Genomic DNA, 21,574 nt, shown 5'->3' with positions numbered 1-21,574 from the left:
AAACAAAATTTCACACTGAGATGCTCAGAACTGCACTATGGAAAACACAGACATGGACTGAAGGAGTGAAGCAGAAAGATACAAAGATAAGAGATCAAAGGCCTTCTCTCAAGATCCTGTAGGATATTGCTGAAAAATTTACTTCACAGGTAAAAATGTCTCTATCTCCTTTTTGTCTTCTTCAAGGATTGGGTTGCAGGTGGATGGGGGACAGGCAGGGTCTCTGCTCTTGATTTAGTTTGCCAAGGATAATAAGAAACAGTTCTGGGTGGAAGTATTGCCAAGGAGACCATTATCCTACTGACCAGATTTATTTTGCTTCAGCAAAAGAAGACACATCAAAGAATTACAGACATTATGCAGTGCTAATCTATATAAATTCAATGTATAGTGATTTAATGGTGAATTACAGGTATAGAGTCAATTATAATAATTAAAGATAACTTTGAATATTTAGAAGCTGAGGAAGAAAAACAATTTGGATACTATGTACCATTCACATACAAAAAGGTGTACAAGATACTCACATCTTTAATAAAATGCTCCAGTGTAGCATAAGCGATGGCGATTCCATCATGGGTGCTTGTTCCTCTTCCCAATTCATCCAAGATAACCAAGGACTGGGATGTGGCCTGTCTTATTATTTCTGCTGTGTCAGTCAGTTCTTCCATAAAGGTACTCTGCCCTTTATATATATTATCTGCAGCACCCATCCTACAAATAAAATAAAAACACCTTGATTTTTCCTCTGAATTTCATTTTTAGGAAGCCAAGTATTACTTTGTGAACAATAAACATAAATGATCCCTAAGGGTCTATATACTTTGAGCCAATAATAACTGAAATCATACTAAACAAAAGAAAACATGTGTTGGATATAAAAGAGTGCCTAACATCAAATGGTACCTTCTAGAAACACTGTGTGCCTAACATTAAACTGCACCTTTTAGAAGCAGTGGATAGAGTCCGAGGTACTGGACAGAGGTCCCCCAAAATAGGGAAACCTATGACCCTACCTTCTGAGCAGTCACTCCAAACCAGAATTTTGGTACTCACAAGGGAAAATAATGCTTCTCTGTGTTGCTGTGTTTAAATATCTATGAGTACTAGAATTAAAGACTTTTTCCTAGTATCTCAAGATTTGGTACTACAAATTGAAGTACCATGTTGAAATAATTTATCTATATAAGCTAAAACTTTTTATTAGAATCACAAATGTTTAGTAACCTCTGACACCTAATACAGGTTCCTAAAGTAGACTTCATGGAACATAGTTCTTAGGGATGTCATGAAATGGGTGCAAAAGATGTAAGAGTTTCTTTCCTGTAAGACTTCTGTGATCCTTTAATATTCTACCACACATTGTGCAGTTTCTAGAAAAGTATCTACTATTTAGCATTTGTCTAACTCTCTTAACTGTGGACACCTACCACTCCCAAGGCAACTGTGGCAATAATGGTCTACAGAACACATTTGGGAAAATGTCTATTTAGTCCAAAAGGATTCTTTAAAAAAGGTGGGGGAAGGGGGGAGAATCATTAAGCAATAGCCACTCCAGGTCATACAGTTAATAGCAAAACCTAGATTTCAGGTGTTTGACCTGCTAACCAGCTTTGTGAATTCTGGTAACTATTTTCTCAGCAAAACACCTTCATCAATGTAGTTTTGCTACAGTAGTTCACATGTCACCTACATACAGCAGCATAATGGTACCTTTTCTTGCTGGGGAAATTCATGGTGAAATCCAGCCTTACCCATCTCTGGGCTTGAGTCTTGTTCTGGGCAGGGAGAATGAAGTATAATGTTTTCCCCACAGATATGTAGAGCCTTAGGAGAACTGCTCCAGGAATCAGTGGAATTTAGAAATTAGTGGCATTTAGTTTTACTGAAAGTGTTTTAATTTTATCCATTTTAAAATCAGTAACTATAAAACATAATTTCTGAAATGTTGCTAACTTATGAGCATTTTGGCTATTTCTTCAAAGTTCAAATACTGTTATTTATCTCAATTGTCAATGTTTATTGGTATTTCTCCCCACCAAAAAGCAAGATTAAAGTTTCCTATCTCTGAAACTACTCTGAATTCTTCAGAATCATGTTTCACCCTCATTTAACATGGTTGCTTTTATTCCTGACAGGTTGCAAGCTGACAAAAAGAATAAATCTTTAACTGATAACAAAATGCTCTGATAAGGCAAATATTGGGGGGAAGGTCTTCGGTTCTCAAGAATTAGAATAACAGGCAAGCACTGAATAAGATTTTAATATAATAGTTTATGAGGTGCCTGGGTGGCTGAGTCAGTTAATCGTCTGATTTCAGGTTCGTTCATGATCTCATGGTTTGTGAGTTCAAGCCCCACAGCAGGCTCTATGCTGACAGCTCAGAGCCTGGAGCCCACTTCAGATTCTGTGTCTCCTTCTCTCTCTCTGCCCCTCCCCTGCTTCTGTCCTTTCTCCCTCAACAATAAATAAATAAACATTAAAAAAATGTAATATAATAGTTTAAGTATTACGCTTCAGTGCTTTCTAGAAACAGTATGGTTACAGAGTGGTCTGGTTAGAAATTTCATGAACCATAGGGTGCTCTTGGGAAGATATTTTTAGGCAGATACACACATACACACATAAAACATTTAGTATATGATAAGGAAGAGGTTTCAAATCAGGAAGGGAGGAAAGAATGAATGATCAGTCAATAAAAAACATGCTAGCTAACTGGTTGTTTCAGGAAAAAAAAAACAACAACAGGTATGCCACTACTCAAACCATATTCCAAAATAAATTTACATGAATTTAAAAGTTTAATGTAAAAAAAAAGAAACCATACCAACAGATATAGGTGAAATTTAATCTCTGGATAGGTAGGTAGGTGGCGTTATAAACTTAGCACCAAAACGTGTACAGCAAACACCACAAACTGACAAACATATTTGCAACACATATAACAAAGGGTTAATATTCCTAAAAAAAGGACTTTCATAAAGCTAAACAAAATGGTAAACATTCCAACAGAGAGATAGGCAAAGGATAAGAGTCAATTCACACATACAAAAACTAATAAAAATACATATTATGCAAATTCAAACAGGAATAAAATGCTGTCTTACATATACAATTAGCAGAGAGAGTAACAAGAATGATAACATCTACCACTGTCAAGAGTGTAAAGGATATTCTTATGTGAGACTGATAGTTGTTACAATCTCCCAAAACACAATTTAGCAACGTCTGTCAGAAGTTTTTCATGACCCATAAATTTCACTCTAGGAATTAATGCTGTGGAAATTATCACAGAGGTATGAAAAATGTGTGTACAAATATGTTTCTTAATGTTATCTAGTGAAAAACTGGAAAAAGCAAATGCCTAAGGAAAAGAGAAAGAGCAATAATACTTGGGTGGAAACTATGCAACCAGTAGAACTGGTACACTTAGAAATTAGACACTGAAAAATGGTCACAACATATGTGAAAACACTAGGTCACCAGAAAGTGTTTAGATTCAGTGGAGGGATCTGCTAGGCAAAGAGACCTACCCAACTGCTGAGCCACGTCAGTGTTTACAGCACCTGAAGCAGTGTTCCGTTCAGAGAGATGGACAGCATCCAAAATTAAAGAAAAATTTGAGGACAGTTGAAGAAAACGAATGGTAGGAAAGACGAGGGCTGAGAACAACCAACAAAACAACTACCACAAAGGAAATGAATAAAAATACAATTCAAAGAACAGAATTAAAACAAACAAAACCTCTATTTGGTAGCCTCAGAAAGATTAAGAAACCGGAGCCTTAAAATAAAACAGCCCACCAAAAAAAGGAACAGCTGGAGAACAAAAAAATCTTGTAAATTAAAAATATGATCAACTGAAAAAATTCACTGTATAGGCGGGATTAAAATTAGATACCATGGAGGACCAAGATTTTAATCTGAAAGATAAATTCAAAGAAATATCTCAGCACAGTGAATAGATCAAGGAATGAAAAATACACACAAATAATTTTAACATGGAGGCCAGTTCCTAAGGGCTTAAAGTCCACCCAATAGGAAGTACAGAAGGCAGACACAACAAAAGTAGTAATATCATAGAAGAAATTACTGCTAAACTGAAATAAGGCATGCATCTTCAAGTGGAAAGTTTCCACAAAATGCTGAATAAGATTAATAAAAGACTTAAACCTAGAAACACACTGGTAAAATTTAAGAAACGACAGGAATTTTTTAAAAATCCCGAACACTTCAGGTGTACCTGGGTGGCTCAGTCGGTTAAGCATCGGACTTTGGCTCAGGTCATGATCTCACAGTTTGTGGGTTTAAGCCCTGCATCATGCTCTGCACTGACAGCTGAGAGCCTGCAGCCTGTTTCAGATTCTGTGTCTTCCTCTCTTTCTGCCCCTCTCCTGCTTGTGCTCTCTCTCAAAAATAAATAAGTAAACATTTAAAAAAAAACCAATAAAAATAAATTAAAAATCCTGAACACTTCAGAGAGACAGAGAGAGAGAGAGAGAGAGAGAGAGAGAGAGAGAGAAGAGAAGACAAGAGAAGAGAGGAAAAACATTACTAACAAAGGGATGAAAATAAGATGCTATCAAACTCCTTACCTACAATGAATGCCAAACTAGAAGGGAACAATTCCTTTACATTTAAAATCTGAAAGTTTATATTCATTTAAACTTCCAAAACAGATATGAAGACAAAATAAAGCTTATCTTAGACTCTGAAGAACTCAGAAAAGTAGCCACCATGAGTCCTCATGAAAAAACTGCTCAAAGAGAGAGTCCTCATGCTCAAAACTGCTCAGAAGAGAAAATAGCATTCAAGAGAAAAACATGAACTATAGGGAATAACAGAAGTGAAAGAAGCTGGGAAGAAATGAGAATTTTAAAGGAGGGATGCTTAAGAGGAGCCCCTATGATAGTCCAGCGCCTTAAGGATTACATACTTCTTAAGCTCTCCAGTGAATGTGGATGTAACATATACATGAATCCTAATAATACAAATGTTGATTATTGGGTCCTTCTATTTGTAAACTAGCCTATGAAAGAGAACAAGATAATTACAGCAGGGCAGATGTTGGGACCTTTTGGAAAGGTAAAAGTAAGAACAGTTTTAACAACTGGAAGGGTCTTGGATTGATAAATGATTTCTTTGTATTTGTTGCCAGAAGTTCAACAGATATTGTCTAAAGTAAATAAATCTAAAATTAGAGGGAAGAATATTTTATAGACATTGTAATGTTAACTACCAGCAGAACAAAATAAGGAACCCTCAGAGTGACTGCCTACTGCACAGGGCTAGGGTTCTGTGCCAGAGATGATGGGGAGTAGGGGGAGAGCCTTTTAGTTTTCAATTGTGTGCCCTCTGTACTGTTTGTTTTCTACTATAACAGGCATTGCTTCTACAATTACATACATACACACACACACACACACACACACACACACACACACACACGTGTATTTACTTATTTCTGAGAAAGAGAGAAAGAGAGAGTGAGGGTGGGGGAGGGTCAGAATGAGTGCTGACAGCAGCAAGCCCTATATGGGGCTCGAATTCACAATGAGATCATAACCTTAGCTGAAGTTGGACACTCAACCAACTGAGCCACCCAGGTGCCCCCGTAATTATACTTTTTAAAAAATGTTATACTATGGGGCACCTGGGTGGCTCCGTTGGGTAAGCGTTCAACTCTTGATTTCAGCTCAGGTCATGATCTCAGGGTTGTAGGATCGAACCCTGCATTGGGCTCCATGCCGACAGTGCAGAGCCTGCTTGGGATTCTATCTCTCTGCTTGCACACATGCATGCTTGCTCACTCTCTCTCTTTCTCTCAAAATAAATAAGTAAACTTAAAAATAATGTTATATTAGGTCATTTTTATTAAAAACTGCCTGTGCAGAATAAAATATAGAAAGTTATTACATGTTTAGAGTTATTGTCTCAGGGTGGGGGATTACTGGTCAGTTAGTGACCCTTTCTCTTCTTCTAAGCACCTAGCAAAACATCTGATACAAAACTAGAGAATAAAAGATTATTGAATAAAGTCTTCTTTCCCAATTCCAGTGGATTAAGACATGTAGGAAATACTGGCCTAACATGGCTGTGTAAGTGTTCATTTCATTACTATCAATGAGGTGCCTTCAGGAATCAGTTCAAAATAAAATACAGAGTCAATAAATATAGATATATGTATATACATAAGGTCACTTAAATTTACATTTAAAGAAGCAAATCACATTTTACACAACGGAGATGTTCTGAAAGGCTGAGTTTTAGTCACTAGAGATATGTGAATTCTTATTTTAGGCCTTAGGCCTTGAACTTGAACTTTCTATATATCTGTTTCTTGGCATTAAAAAATTAACTGTCATACTGAAAAAGGAAGTTCTAGTCTATAAGATGGAGTGAAAACTTTTAAAAAGTCATGCAATTTATAAATTATGTAAGGTAGCTAAATAGGGTAGAAGAGTAATACCTTGAGTGAAGAGACCAGCACTCTTGTCCTGGCTTGGTCATTAAGTACTGTGTCATCTTAGCCAAGTTAGGTACCTTTTCTGTGTGGTCCTAGCTTCCTCATCCATAAAACGGGTAAGTTGGAATAGTAAACCTCTAAGGGCCCACCCTCTTCTTTTATTTTTCCTAAAATTTTTTTATCGTTTATTTATTTTTGAGAGAGGACAGAGCATAAGTGGGGGAGGGGCAGAGAGAGAGAGAGAGAGAGAGAGAGAGGGAGAGAGAGAGAGGGAGGAAGACATAGAATCTAAAAGCAGGCTCCAGGCTCTGCCTGACGTGGGGCTTGAACCCATGGACTGGACTGCAAGATCATGACCTGAGCTGAAGCCATATGGCCAACTGACTGAGCCACCCAGGTGCCCCAAACTGTTCTTACCACAGTAAAAGAATTTTTGGAAATGTATAAGAAAAACAAGGTGTCTCAAATTGGACAAGAGCTTTTTATGCAATGTTAGTTAAGAGTTCATGTTAACATGAATGACTGTAAAAGCTTGTATGTACTTTTTAAAAAAATCTTATTACTAATTGTTGAGTAAATTGCTGACAACGGCTTCACGTACATACCAACTGAGTCAGTACTATCCAAGAGGCGGCAGGACGATAATAGCTAAGTATACAAATCCCAGCTAAGACACTTCGGTTCCCCTATCTGTAAACAGTAACAACAATAGTGCCTGCTTTCCTACTTCTTATGATGGTTAGGAGAAATAAATAAGTTAATATTTATAAATTTTTAAGAAAAACTTACAATGGTTTCCTAACGTCTGGAAAATAAAACCCTAAATTCCTAGCATGGTTTCCAAGGCCTCTGAGTACTCTGGCCCCAAACCTGTCACCTCTCTCCAATCTCATCTCCTTTTGTCCCTAGACCCCATGTTGTCACCTTAATTCATACTTGCTCCCTGATATATGCCACATACCTTTTAAAGCAGAACAACTCTATCAAGATTTAATTCACACATCACAAAACTCACCCTTTAAAATGTATTTATAATTCAGTGGTGCTTAGTATATATTCAGAAAGTTGATATGACACACCTTTATCCCTCAATGTTTTCCCTCATTATTTCCTTAGCCTGGAATAATCTTCCCTCTTCTCTTTTCTACAAACTGACGGCCTTGTTTTCTACAAGCTACACTTACTTTTGCATTCCCCTCAAATGCTAAGCATAGTGTCTTGGACCAGGATCTTTAATACATCCTGTACATGAACTGACTCAGTCATGTTCAACTGCTAAAATTATTTGTTCCGAGGCTTGTAACACAACTTACCCAGCCAAAATGACTCAAGAGTAAACAAATTATGTGAATGTCTAAACTTCAAGTTAAAAAAGAGAAGTGCTGACTAACCATTTGTGGGAGAAGTCTCAAGGAGTGAAAGGATTTAAACATCTGTTTTCCTTTGTGCTTCAGTATAAATTAGGGTTATCTTTGCACATTGTCACGGAGTTTATTCTAACATCACAATGTACAACTTCTAAGGAGCATAAGTGTTTAAAGGACATAAAAAATTAACTTCTAATATTTTCATGGAATGTTTATTACAATTATATGGTACCCAGTAATTAAAAATTAGCACACAATCTTGATAGTATTCACTTGTATTTTCCACTCAATTTTAAAACACTGCATTTAAAACAGTAACTCCAGGGGCACCTGGGTGGCTCAGTCAGCTGAGCATCTGACTTCGGGTCATGTCATGATCTCAAAATTCGTGAGTTTGAGCCCCACATTGAGCTTATTGCTGTCAGCACAGAGCCCACTTTGGATCCTCTGTCCCACTCTCTATCTGCCCCTCCCCCCCCAAATAAAATATTTAAAAATTAATAAATACAAGAGTAAGTCCAAATTTTACTGTTCATTATAACCTATATGATGTACAAATGCTTAAGCTATGCTAAATTTTTAGTGGTAAAGTCAAGCCATGCTGGTGAAGATTAATTTTTTAAAATGTTATTTACTTTGTGCTTATCCAAACTACCCTTTACCCTTGCTAAGGTCTTCAGGGCCTTTCTAACTGACAAAACTAACAGATCACCCATTCTCCATCCTGACCCTCTCAGATTTTATCACTGATGACCACAAATTGTTCTCTATTGACCTTAGCATCAGGGCCCAGATAACCTCTCAGTCACCTTTTATCAAAAGCCTTTGCTCTCACTGAATCTGTCCTATGGGACCAGTCTGACTAGAAGGGCTGTACACACCAAAATCAGATTGGTACAGACAGATTTACTCTCCTTTCCACTAATGTTTTTTTCTTATGTTCACATTCCCTACAGAGAACTGGGCCACTTCTTTCTCCAATGGTCCCTTCCACTTTGACAGAAGGGGAAGAGCCTGTATGATAGCAAAGCATTTCCTATCAGCAAGCCAAAAGAGTCAAAAAAGTCGTGCTGCTGGCCAAATTGGTAGTAATCATTTTACACCGCCATTTAACACATGAGGGAAAACACTTCGGATATCAAGTGACTTTCCCAAGGTGACATAGTGAATTTGTGACAGAGAAGAAAAAAATACACAGGCCTTCAGGTTTCTGGCTTGGAGCTGAATTACCCAGCGTGCCTCATGGTATTTCTGTCCTTAAGGAGAGGAGACCAGATTTCAGGGGCTCTTAGATGTATTTTTATTATGCAACAGTCCTAACTCTACTGTTAGGCCAGTGATTTTCAAATATCTTTTTATCCATTAAATCCCTAGCTCAAATTAAATTTCACAAAGAAACTCACTACAGATTAGATAAAAGGAGTGCTGATTTGGTCAAGACACAGCACTATTAGGCCATCTTTCCTCATCCAGAGGGGGCTCTGGGGGACTCTAAACACCCTGTACAACAGTTTGAAAGTCACTGCCTTAGGAGGCAACAAATTGTCTATTACAATTCTATTTTTCCTCAGCACATGATGATCAAGTAACAATGCTGCCCAGCAGACACTGAAGAAATGCCAGCTTGTTAACCAGTAACTGAGGCTACCACGCAAAGTGTACGTTTAAAACTATGGGGAAGGTTTACTGATAAAAATATTTTCTGCTAACTTCCTTTAAGAAATACCATTTATTTTTCCAATAAATTTCAGCAGTATAATGACTTTATATAATTCTTATGGACACAGAATTTTATAACTAAACACATTTTCCTTTTCATCGTGATTACTAATAACTGAATAACACCTTATAATAACAAATAACAACTCGCACTTTATATTATGTTTCTATACTCATTTTCTCTTGGTTCCAGTGTCTTTAGATACCATTCTATCTCTTATTATCCTGCTATATTGTATATATCCCAGTAAATTACCAAAAATACACTTTTGAAGATAGTATAAATTAAAGAAGTTTTTATAATGTTTTATTAATTCAACAAGCATTTCACAAAACATAATACTGGATAATGATTCTGAAATTCTCCAAATGTTAAAATATGTTAGAGATTTAAGGAATTCTAGAACATGCAATTAGTATAATTCTGTCTATATATTCAAAGTAGTAAAAAATGGAAAACACATTCTTTAGACTTCATCTTAGAGTTATTTTGCTCCAAGTACATAGGTTACAGTTATGTGATTAAGAAAAAAAATCACTCTGATATTTTTAGGAGTGGCTGCTGACTAATCTTTCTAATCCCCTACTCCCTCCTCGCCTATTACCCTTATATAGGTCAACAAAGCTTAATAAAGCATTAATGGAGAAAAGAAATGAATACTTTTTTGAATCAGTTTCTAAAATAAAGAACACTTACATGAAAATTTGAACAAGAGTTTGTTTTTATGAGATCTTGATATTTTGAGATAACATTCTAGATGTTTTTCAATGGTAGCTAATGGGCTGGACCTCTGTCCCCTCAAATCACAATTTCTGGGTCTTACACAAGGAAAATGCTAGCATAAGGGAGAAGTACTGCAATAAACAAAGAAAAAGAATTTTTCATATTGAATGATCAGTACTAGAGCTTAAATATCAAAATTATTACATAGAGGCAACAATTACTATATTGCATTAGGACTTTTTGACACATTTGAGTGCTTTCAAGATTGTGGTTATATGCATGCGTGCGCACACACACACACACACACACACACACACACACACACACAACCAGTTGACATTTTTCAGGTATACAAGTCAGTGGCATTAAGCACATTCGAATGTTGTGCAGCCATCACCACTATCCGTTACCAGATCCTTTTCAATACCCCAAAACAGAAATTCTATACTCATTAAAAAACAAACTCCCTATGCTTTCCTTCCCATGAGGCCTGTGGTAATCTCTATTCTACCTTTTGTCCCTATGAGTTTGCTTATTCCAGCTTCCTCATGTAAGGGGAATACCTTACTTGTGTTCTAAGTGCTCTACAGAGGAGGACTTTTACGTTAGCTTATTTTGCCTTCTTTTTGAAATTGAAGATGTTCCTCTTTACTTCACTTTGCTAAAGAGTTAACAGAATTCTGTACTGTCTACATGTCTAAGCTTTTATTTTTTCCATATTTTGCAAATTTATAAAAGGGAAATAATCTCCTAAATAACAAAGTATTCTAACTTTTGAGAAGGGCAGTATAAGAAGTAGAAATAAAAAAATACAGTCCAAGGAAAAAGCTACAAAAAGATACCAATTATTACAAGATGTGTAGATATTGCGTAGTTCTTAAAAGTCATAAAAATATGAAGAAGCAGATCTGTGTTACATTTAAACATAAACATTAACCCAGAAATGGAATGAAATCACAAATGCTTTATCACTACATGGATTCATTTTAAGAGTCTGGAAAGCCATATACCTAAACAACAATGATTTCGACGCAGTAGAATTACAGGTGATTTAAATTTCTAATTTTTGAGCTTTTCTATATTTATATTTTGCACAACAAACAAGCTTTACAGTGCAATTAGAAAACAAATTTTATTTTTAAAAATCACAAATGATAATGATAAATACTTTACTGTATCATTATGTTGAGACAAGGCAAAAAGATGGTAATTACCAGGTTAAAAAACCAGCTTTCTTTTAGCAATCACTTTATTAGCAACAATGAAATTATTATAAAAGAAGAAAATTTAATATAATTGTTTCTACTAACAGTTGCAATCAGTTCACATTATAGTATTTAAAATTAATTTATACAAGTTGTAACACTGAACTGCAAATATAGCCAAACAAAGAACACTGCAGCAATCTTTCGATTTCAATGGAAACATTGCTGAGAATCGAGATGGCAATCCAGGAAAATGCCAAACTTGTGTTGGTTCTCAGGAAACCACGTTCACTGAAAACATCTACAAACACATGCAGGCCACTTAGGAAGGGCACAGGCATTTTCCTATCAAAGAGACCCCAGGAAGTGCTGACTGGACAAATTACTCTCTAACACATCTTCAAGTCTTGGGAAAGTCCCAAGAATTTCAGAGCAAAATAATTAACAGAGAAAATGTTATTTCCCAACTGTAACCATATCTGTGAAAGCCACAAATGATTAAGGCCATAAAAAGAAAGGTAAGATTCATCAGTCATCATGGTAAGATTAATCAGATTAATTAATAAGATTAATAAAGGGGAACCTGACACAACCAAAGGATGCCCCTTATAATTAAATACACATTAAGAACTCAGGCAAATCACCATCTCTCGGATTCTGCTGTCCCTTCTGTAAACTGAACAATGGCTCCTAAATCTGGATATGTTTTAGAGTCACTTGCAGAGGTTCTTAAGTATGGACAGACTCTGTCTAAGAGCCCCCTCATCATACCAATTAATTACAGCACTATCTCCAGGAGATCTGCCTTCAGGAGAACTGCCTGGGATATGGATTTCAAACCAACCAAATCCTCAGGTGACTCTGAAGTATTAAATTCATACGACCACTTCCTAGCAAAAAGATGAAGTGAGGCATCTCCTGTTTGCCAAACACAGCTGCGGGAACTAAATAAACCACAGAGATACTCACAGGCAACACTTTTGATGCCAATAGAATTCATAACAGCCTACTCATTTAGGCTGTTATCATTTATCGTGTGATTTTTAATGCTAGTATTTACTAGCAACTAGAAGACATGCACTGATTCAAGGGGTTTTCTTTCTGTTTAAGGAGGACAGACAGACACACACACACACATTAGGATATATATACATGTTAAATATCTATTAAATATACATAAATATACATTATATACATATTTAATAGAGTGCAAGTACTCCACAGTAGGTGCTCAATCAATATTCGTGGACTTAAACTCGACTGGACAAACAGATCAGTTATCATCCTCACAAATGCAAATACCTGAAATAAGTTAAGCATTCAAACGCCTATTACACTCTAATTCTCTCTCAAAATAAACACACTGGTGAGTACACAGCATTCCTGAACTGAGGGGCCATAAGAGGGTTTACATGGGTAGCATGGCATGCAACTTATTAACCAAGGACCACTTAATGTAAATATCCCTTTCTACCAACATTTAATTTAAGTGACATAAATGGCAATAAATTATGCTGAGAGAAGCCAAGTGTTTTGCTTTTTTTTTTCAAGCCAGACTTAATAATTCATTGCTTTTCTAAAACTTAATTACTGAGTCTAAAAAGGTGAATAAGGTTTAAGCCTACATTTATCAGGATAACAAACAAGAGATCTTATTCCAGGGATGCACTCAAAGATGTTAATGATCCTTAGAAATAAGTGTCTAGAAATATTTCACTGATAAATATATATACAAACACTAATACATAAATACTAATTAGAGCCAAGTGTATATGTTTGCTAAAATTCCACCTTTTTTTTTAATATGAAATTTATTGTCAAATTGGTTCCATACAAAACCCTGTGCTCATCCCAACAGGTGCCCTCCTCAATGCCCATCACCCACCCTCCCCTCCCTCCCACTCCCCATCAACCCTCAGTTTATTCTCAGTTTTTAAGAGTCTCTTATGGTTTGCCTCCCTCCCTCTCTAACTTTTTTTTTTCCTTCCCCTCCCCCATGGTCTTCTGTTAAGTTTCTCAGGATATACATAAGAGTGAAAACATACAGTATCTGTCTTTCTCTGTATGACTTATTTCACTTAGCATAACACTCTCCAGTTCCATCCATATTGTTACAAAAGGCTATATTTCATTCTTTCTCATTGCCACGTGGTATTCCATTGTGTATATAAACCACAATTTCTTTATCCATTCATCAGTTGATGAACAAATCAGGAGACATAGATGCTGGAGAGGATGTGGAGAAACAGGAACCCACTTGCACTGTTGGTGGGAATGCAAATGGTGCAGCCGTTCTGGAAAACAGTGTGGAGAGGTTCCTCAAAAAATTAAAAATAGACCTACCCTATGACCCAGCAACAGCACTGCTAGGAATTTACCCAAGGGATACAGGAGTGCTGATGCATAGGGGCACTTGTACCCCAATGTTTATAGCAGCACTTACAACAATAGCCAAATTATGGAAAGAGCCCAAAATTTGACTTTTAAAAGTAATGTTCTTAGGGAAAGGATTATACAAGATTACAACATTCAGAAAAAATATTCCTAAAGCATCCTGTCTGTTTGCAGCTTTTCAAAAATTTATTTATTCTTCTCATGGCACAGTGCACAGCACACAGTAGGCATTCGATGAGTATTTATGCAATTAATGAATTTAAACCCAGTGCTGTAAATGTTCAATCATTAATATGAAAATAACCAATTTAAAGATAAAATTTGGAGACAAATTTTATGCATATGTCTCACTCTGCTAGACTTCCAATATTTCTTACATTGAGTACAAAAAAAATTTGAAGTGATTTACAATAACAACATATTTATGGTGGAAGAATTACAATGAATATGAAACTAAGATTTTAAGCCATACAGTAGGTCCTCACATTTGAGACAGCATATTTGTGCATGAGCTCTGAAAATGCTAATTTTGCGGTCTCATCCTTGCAATTCCAATTTAATAGGTCTCTGATACAGGGCTTAGAAAGTTTTAAACATTAATCATAAACAAGCATCTCTATGGTTCTCATGCAGCTGTTATAAGAACCATGTTAGAGAAATACTCCCATGCAAGAAGAGAAGGGGGAAAATTAAACCAAATTTGTTTCTGCACCTGAGCCTTGAATTTAGCTCTTGCTTTCTTGGCAGGCAAGACAAAAAGGAATTAAAGAGGAAGCAGCCATTGGCTGATGACAGGAGGCCTGGCAGTTTGTCAGAGAAGGCCAATAAATCGCTTCAAGTCTTTTTGTAAACAGGCACAGCATGCACATGGAGGGAAAACAATTTCCTAGCATGAACAAAAAATGACTTATCAGATGGCACTCCACGTAAAGGTCAGTAAATAAAAATGAAAATTTCCTTATGAGCAATTCTGGAGACTATATAGAAACATCATCAAATGGGTATGTCTACTTTAATTTTAAAGCACGAGTACAAACTTTTACCCACGGCCAGCAGGATTCTAAACTGCTCCAGCCCCCTTGAAGAACAAGAAAGATGCACATTCCTTACACTCCACAGTCCCACTCCTAAATGATAGCCTCAATTCAGAAAACTCGTTCATACGCACCAGAAAACACATGTAAGACAAGTATCAGTATTGTTTGCATTTGCAACAAATTTGAATCATGTTAAATACCAATCAAGGAAAATGGATAAACTGTGGTAGATGCATACAATAGAATACCATAATTATAGAAAAATGAGTAAACTAGAATTATACATATCCATATGGGTGAATTTCATAAATATAACATGGGAGGGGGAAGCCAAGTGCAAAAGAATATACAGTGTGGTGTGATACATAGAAAGTGTTCCTCAAAAAACATACCCAGGGAGTAAAAATATAGAGAAATGCATGGGATGAAAACTAGTCAAGAAAGGTAGTTCCAGGGCACGTGGGTGATTCAGTTGGTTAAGGGCCCAACTCTTGATTTTGGCTCAGGTTCAAGGTCTGAACCTCTCTGCCCCTCCCCCGCTCTCTTTTTCTCTCAAATTAAATAAACATTAAAAAAGCATGTGCTCTCTTTTTCTCTCAAATTAAATAAACATTAAAAAAAAGACAAAAGGGCAGTTCCTCTAGATGGGGTGGAGGGGAAAAGAATCAGGGAGGATTACGGGTTCAATAGTATTGGCAAAATGTTCTATTACTTCTAGGGTGGTATTTACCTATGGGACTGTCCTATGTCTGAAGTATTTCACAATAAATGAATGAAAACTGTAACAGCATAATATTAGACCATATTCTAGTAAGGATCTAGGATATAAATGAATGTGGTCCATGCAGACTCCTTTCAATTATAACAGGAAAGAGAATAAGAACAGAAGAAAAGACAGGGAACAGGGTCCTTACACTAAAGCAGTGCATCCCAGATGGAGGTCTCTGAGGTTAAAGAAACAAGGAATCTCTGCACAGCAGATCCAGTGCAGCCATTAAAACATGCAAGACTGGGGCACCTGGGTGGCTCAGTAGGTTGAGTGTCCAACTCCTAATTTTGGCTCAGGTAATGATCTCACAGTTTGTGAGTTTGAGTGCCACATAGGGCTCTGTGCTAACAGCGTGCAGCCTGTTCTCTCTCTGCCTCTCCCATTTGTGTGTGCTCTTTGTCTCTTAAAATAAATAAACAAACATTAAAAAAAATAAACATGCGAGGGGTACCTGAGTGGCTCAGTCGGTTAAGTGTCTGTCTTCAGGTCAGGTCATGATCTCATAGTTCGTGGGTTCAAGCCCACCATCAGGCTCTGTGCTGACAGCTCAGAGCCTAGAGCCTGCTTCGGATGCTGTGTCTCCCTCTTTGCCCCTCCCCTCCCTTTCTCTCTCTCTCTTTCTCAAAAAATAAATAAAACATTAAAAAAAACATGTGAGAGTAATCTGCATGAAGTGATAGAGAAATATGTCTCCCACATATTAGGAAATTAAAGCAAGCTGCATAGCATAATGTTTAATATAATACCATTTATATAAGAGAAGATTTATGTATACCTGTAAATTGGTGGAAAATTATACAAAGAATCATCAATAGTTGTTGACCTGGGGAGAAGGTAAAAGTTAGTTTATACCCTATCATACTGTTCAATTGTTTTCATAATAGGATCTATTATTTTTATAATTAAACAACTGAGCTCTCCAGCAAGGGCAGTGGAAATGCTTCTTGGCTGCACTCCAAAGTTGTCTGGACACTTACAAAAGTGTCAACTTCCAGACCCCAGTCCAACTTAGAACTACTGAGTTTAGGGTCCAAGTATCAGTATTTTTTAAAGCTCCATTGAAAAAAAGTCCAATGTACATTAAGGGTTAAAACTCACTGTTTCTAGATGTTCCGTGTGCAAATGATAATATGTGTGTTATGAAAATTAAAGACACCAATCTTCTATATTGATCCAGACAAGAAAACCATCACTAAAGGAGGAAGGAAAAAGGTTACATACAGGCTGGGTTAGAAACTTTTTGGAAAAGTAAGCTCTGATATGCTGAAGTACCTGGGAATGTTCAGGCTTAGAAGTCCAAATGCCATGCTACTGAGTAGGGAAGAGAAATTTGCCCTGGAAAAAAGTGTTCTCAGACAGTGAACATATAAGCATTTCACAAGACTCCTATAAAACATCTTATTTTGACTGATACTGCCTTTAATCTGAGGTTGTATCTCTCTTACGTTTATTTTAGAATTTTAAAAATATTAATAAGCAGAAGAAAAGAACATTCACCACAATCCCATCTCCCTCATGATATTTTGGAATATAGCCTTCTATTTAGATGATTTTCTCTGCATATATTTACATATATAATTTCTCCTACAAAAGTGGAATCAAACAGAATGCCAGGTTTTGTAACCAGCTCTTTTTTGTTATTGTAACAAGAATATTCTTTCTTTCATGTAATACTACCTCTGGATGGGCCCACCAGTACCAGGTAATGGTAAAATGTATTCCCAAGTAGCTGAAAAAAATGGGTGTGTTTAAGGAAGTTAATTCAGAATGAAAACCACTATACTGAAACAATGACTTTGGTGTTCGCAAGGTTTACAGCTTAGTTTCTCCCTTATGCAGTGACTAGTAACCAGTCCAGCTCCTCAAGGCTGCTCCTGGCTCACAAGATAAAGGCATGCTATCATGGCAGCAGCATGGAGGAAAAAGCTCACGGTCCATGTGAGTACCTTCTAGGTCAGCCACTAGCTGGTCTTTTCACTAAAAATTGTTGTCTAACAAAATACACAGGTTTTTTAAAGCTGTTTTCTTAAGCAATTCATTTGTTTTTCTAGGTACTATGAACTATTTTAACTGAACAAGTTTACCTTCATGGAAACCTTTGAGACAAATCTATAGCTTCCCCACAGCAGTGTTGGTCATTATGTGATAAATATTGTAAGCTTCATTTCTGGCTCCATCTTAAGCCCTTACCCTCATTTTTACTCACGCTATTTGGAATCTTCTGTAAACTGACTTAACTACTTTCTGGAAGATGGCAGGATAAATATTAATGAACGAGCAAGCAAATAAATACACATATACAAACACCTCTCAAGTACTGCATGATCTTACAGCAATGGAATGCCTTGTGCCTCCATGGATTGTCCTTATCACACCTGAGTTTCTTGAGGGCAGGTAACGTGGTCTCATTCGGCTTTGTATCCCTAAGGCCTAGCATAAAACTCAGGTACACTGTAAGGTTTTAAGAAAAATGCGTGTTTAGTACACTGGAGTTTTGATCTTGTTATTGAGCCAGTGTCTCCTAACAGTCTATAGTTTCTGCTTAAGACACGGAAATTTAATGGCGATCTTATCACGCAGCCTCCTAGTTGTGCTGCATGTTACAAGTTAAGATCACTTCTGAAAACAGATCCCCTTCCTGAATTTCTTAGGGTCACTGACAAACACCACCATTCACTTCTCTTGGTCACCGAGGTTTGATGCCTCCTTGTCTCTAGTTCTTTATCTATCACTCTTCATCCACTGTAGTTACCAAAGCCTGTCAGTTCTAACCCTGTAACATCTCTCCTCTGTCCCTTGTCCACTTCCATTTCTGTCAGTCTAATTAAGATGCTCAGGATCTCCCCAAGAATAACTGCATTACATCATCCCTTTGTATAATCCATCTTTCAAAGTGTGGCCAAATTAATCTTCCTGAAACCTCAACTGTAAGTAACTCTGATCACATCATCTTCCTACTCATAAGTCTTCAACAACTCCCCACTGCCCATGGGATTAGCTTCTATTGGCCTGATCTTGACTTAAGATCAGTTCATTCGATAGCCCTGTTGTTGAGTGTCTGTTATATATGTACAAAGCAAAGTTCCAGGTTCGGGGAGGGGGAAGGGAAATGTACAAAACATGAAAATCATCTTCTGGGAATGGACTATGCAACAGGAGAGGCAGAGGTTTACACCAATAACTATAAAACAAAAAGTGGTAAGAACTTTTTAAAAAAGGCAAAACACCTGTACCCCAATATTTATAGCAGCACTTTCAACAATAGCCAAATTATGGAAAGAGCCTAAATGTCCATCAGCTGATGAATGGATAAAGAAATTGTGGTTTATATACACAATGGAGTACTACTTGACAATGAGAAAGAATGAAATCTGGCCTTTTGTAGCAACATGGATGGAACTGGAGACTGTTATGCTAAGTGAAATAAGTCATACAGAGAAAGACAAATACCATATGTTTTCACTCTTACGTGGATCCTGAGAAACTTAACAGAAGACCATGGGGGAGGGGAAGGAAAAAAAAAGAGAGGAGAGAGGCAAACCATAAGAGACTCTTAAAAACTGAGAATAAACTGAGGGTTGATGGGGGGTGGGGGAGAGGGAAAAGTGGGTGATGGGCATTGAGGAGGGCACCTGTTGGGATGAGCACTGGGTGTTGTATGGAAACCAATTTGACAATAAATTTCATATTTAAAAAAATCAAAATAAGAACTACCATACAATGTAGCAATTCCTTTTGTAGATTAATAAATAAATAAATGGGAATATTATTATTGGCTAAAAAAAAAAAAAGGCAAAACAGGGGCGCCTGGGTGGCTCAGTCAGTTAAACGTCCAACTTTGGCTCAGGTCATGATCTCACCATTTGTGAGTTTGAGCCCCACATCGGGCTCTGCGCTGACAGCTCAGAGCTTAGAGCCTGCTTCAGATTCTGTGTCTCCTTCTCTCTCTCTGCTTCTCCCCAACTTATGTGCTCTCTCTCTCTCTCTCTCTCTCTCTCACACACACACACACACACACACACACACACACACACACAAATACACATTTTTTTAAAAAAGGCAAAACACACAGTATAGAGATGAGAAACATTAACTGTGGCTATGGGGCTCCAGGAAGACTTCGTGAAGGAGGTGGAATCTTAACAAGAAAAATAGCAAGAGAGGTATATCTGGTCCAGGATATAGTATAAACTGAAAAAAGACAAATGGGAAAATACATACTAGCTTCCTAGAATTCAGAAAGAAGAGTTGGGTTGACACATAGGTAGGTGAGGGAAAGAAACAGAAAACAAGACTGAAAAGATTGGGGTTCATCTGGTTGTTCTTGACTGATTTGCTCAGAGACTTGTAGTTTAGCACCAGAATGATTTGATCATAGCTGTGTTCTGAAAGGACCTCACAGGGGCTTGAAAACTGACTGGAGAAGGAAAAAAGGAAAAAAGGAACCAGTTTCTGCAATAATTTGTAGTAAGCAATGGGTGCCAAGATTAGGCCTAAAGCATTAAAAGATGCATGACTGGCTAAGAGGGCACTCAGTAATATCTGGCGGGGACACTGCAATCAGACCCTCGCACATGTTTTTATCTATTTCTTTCCTGTTTGATTGATGAGCTTCTGAGTCCAGAGGACACAGTGTGTGTCTCGTTTCAGGGCTACAGTCGGCTGACCCAGTTAGGCTGCAGTGTGTAGCACCTACAGCTTGTGGATCCATCACTGCCCAAGCTGGGTCAGACTAGTCTCCAGACCCCATTCTTCTACTTTCCTTATTTTGATCAGTCGGAACACTGTGTGTCCTCCTCCGTGGTTTTTGGCACCAACATCAAGTCCATATGGCTCTACACTTCTCACGTTTTATCCAACTCTCTGCCTCACTCACCTCCTAAACCTAAACATTAGGTACTTCGGAATAGCTGCCAAATAACCAGCCAGCTCTCTTGTGTCCTTGCTCTCTTCTCCACAAGTGCACTCCCTCCTTTTTCCTCTCCAGTCCCTCCCCTGCAGCCCTCTCAGGAGAACCAGCTATTCGCTTCCTTGCCTCACCCGATACTGCAAGGATTCTCAGGCTCACCGCTCTTCCTTCCAGGCTCTACCTTCTTGTAATAAAAACAGCTCCTTTGAGGTTATACCACCAGACCGTAACATCCTCCTTTTGTCCATGCTGCAGCTATTCAGTTTCAAATCACTCCCCTTCATTCATCAAAGCTGTTAATACTTGGTGTGTATCTTGTCTCCACCAAGAGCCCCACCATTGCTTCCAGTAGCCCTTCAGGTCCACGTGGCTAAACCAGCCAACACCATCCAGCTCAATCCTAGATCTCCTCTTTGCCCATCTCCTTCTCTACTCTATCTCAGCCATCCATCACCAGACTCACATCCTGGACTTCATCAGAGACATGAACTGTTTCATCTCAAAAGCTGCCCATTCCAGCTCACACAGCACCTCCACCATGACTGTTGTTGAAACCTCTCAGGACTCTAGCCCACCTACCACGTGCCTTCCCTGGTGCTGTCAGCCCTCTTCTTAAAGTTCCATGGTCCACCACTCCCAACATACACTGGCCAACTCTTAAACTCCCTCTGCCCTTCCATTCACTTCTCTGGAAAAACTCCACCCTGGAGGGGTTGCAAAAAAAGGGTGACACACTAATTCTGTCGTTCCTTCTTTGCTTATTAGCTGGAACACTTCCATCATGAGAAACTTTCTCTCACCTGGGTGGAAAGACAGACTGGCTGCTTGATTCTCTATTTTTCAATTTTCATTCTACAAAGTAACTAATGATTTTTTGTTAGAAGTATCATTACTAACTTGTTCTAATATTCCCCAAGGTAATCAAGGCATTTTTTAAATCAGAAATTTATGGATATAACATATCCCTCTGGAACATGTTCAAGTC

The 21,574-nt window shown here is 37.6% G+C and overlaps 1 protein-coding gene across 4 annotated transcripts in view; it reads right to left on the bottom strand.

Moving 5' to 3' along the window:
* The window catches only part of MSH3 (mutS homolog 3), a 213,576-nt gene that overhangs the window by 15,011 nt on the left and 176,991 nt on the right, over positions 1-21,574 (bottom strand). For all 4 annotated transcript variants that reach the window (XR_006203637.1, XM_042942382.1, XM_042942371.1 and 1 more), the window contains exon 21: positions 528-714. Coding sequence is in view for 3 of the 4 variants with exons in the window: in XM_042942382.1 (XP_042798316.1) it covers positions 528-714 (187 nt within the window). In the remaining variant the exon portion in view is untranslated. The remainder of the gene's footprint in view (positions 1-527; positions 715-21,574) is intronic.

Source organism: Panthera leo, chromosome A1 (assembly GCF_018350215.1).
Source record: "Panthera leo isolate Ple1 chromosome A1, P.leo_Ple1_pat1.1, whole genome shotgun sequence".
NCBI classification, from domain to species: Eukaryota; Metazoa; Chordata; class Mammalia; order Carnivora; family Felidae; genus Panthera; species Panthera leo.
Note: the sequence above shows the minus strand (reverse complement) of the source record. Positions and strands in the feature narration are given on the sequence as shown.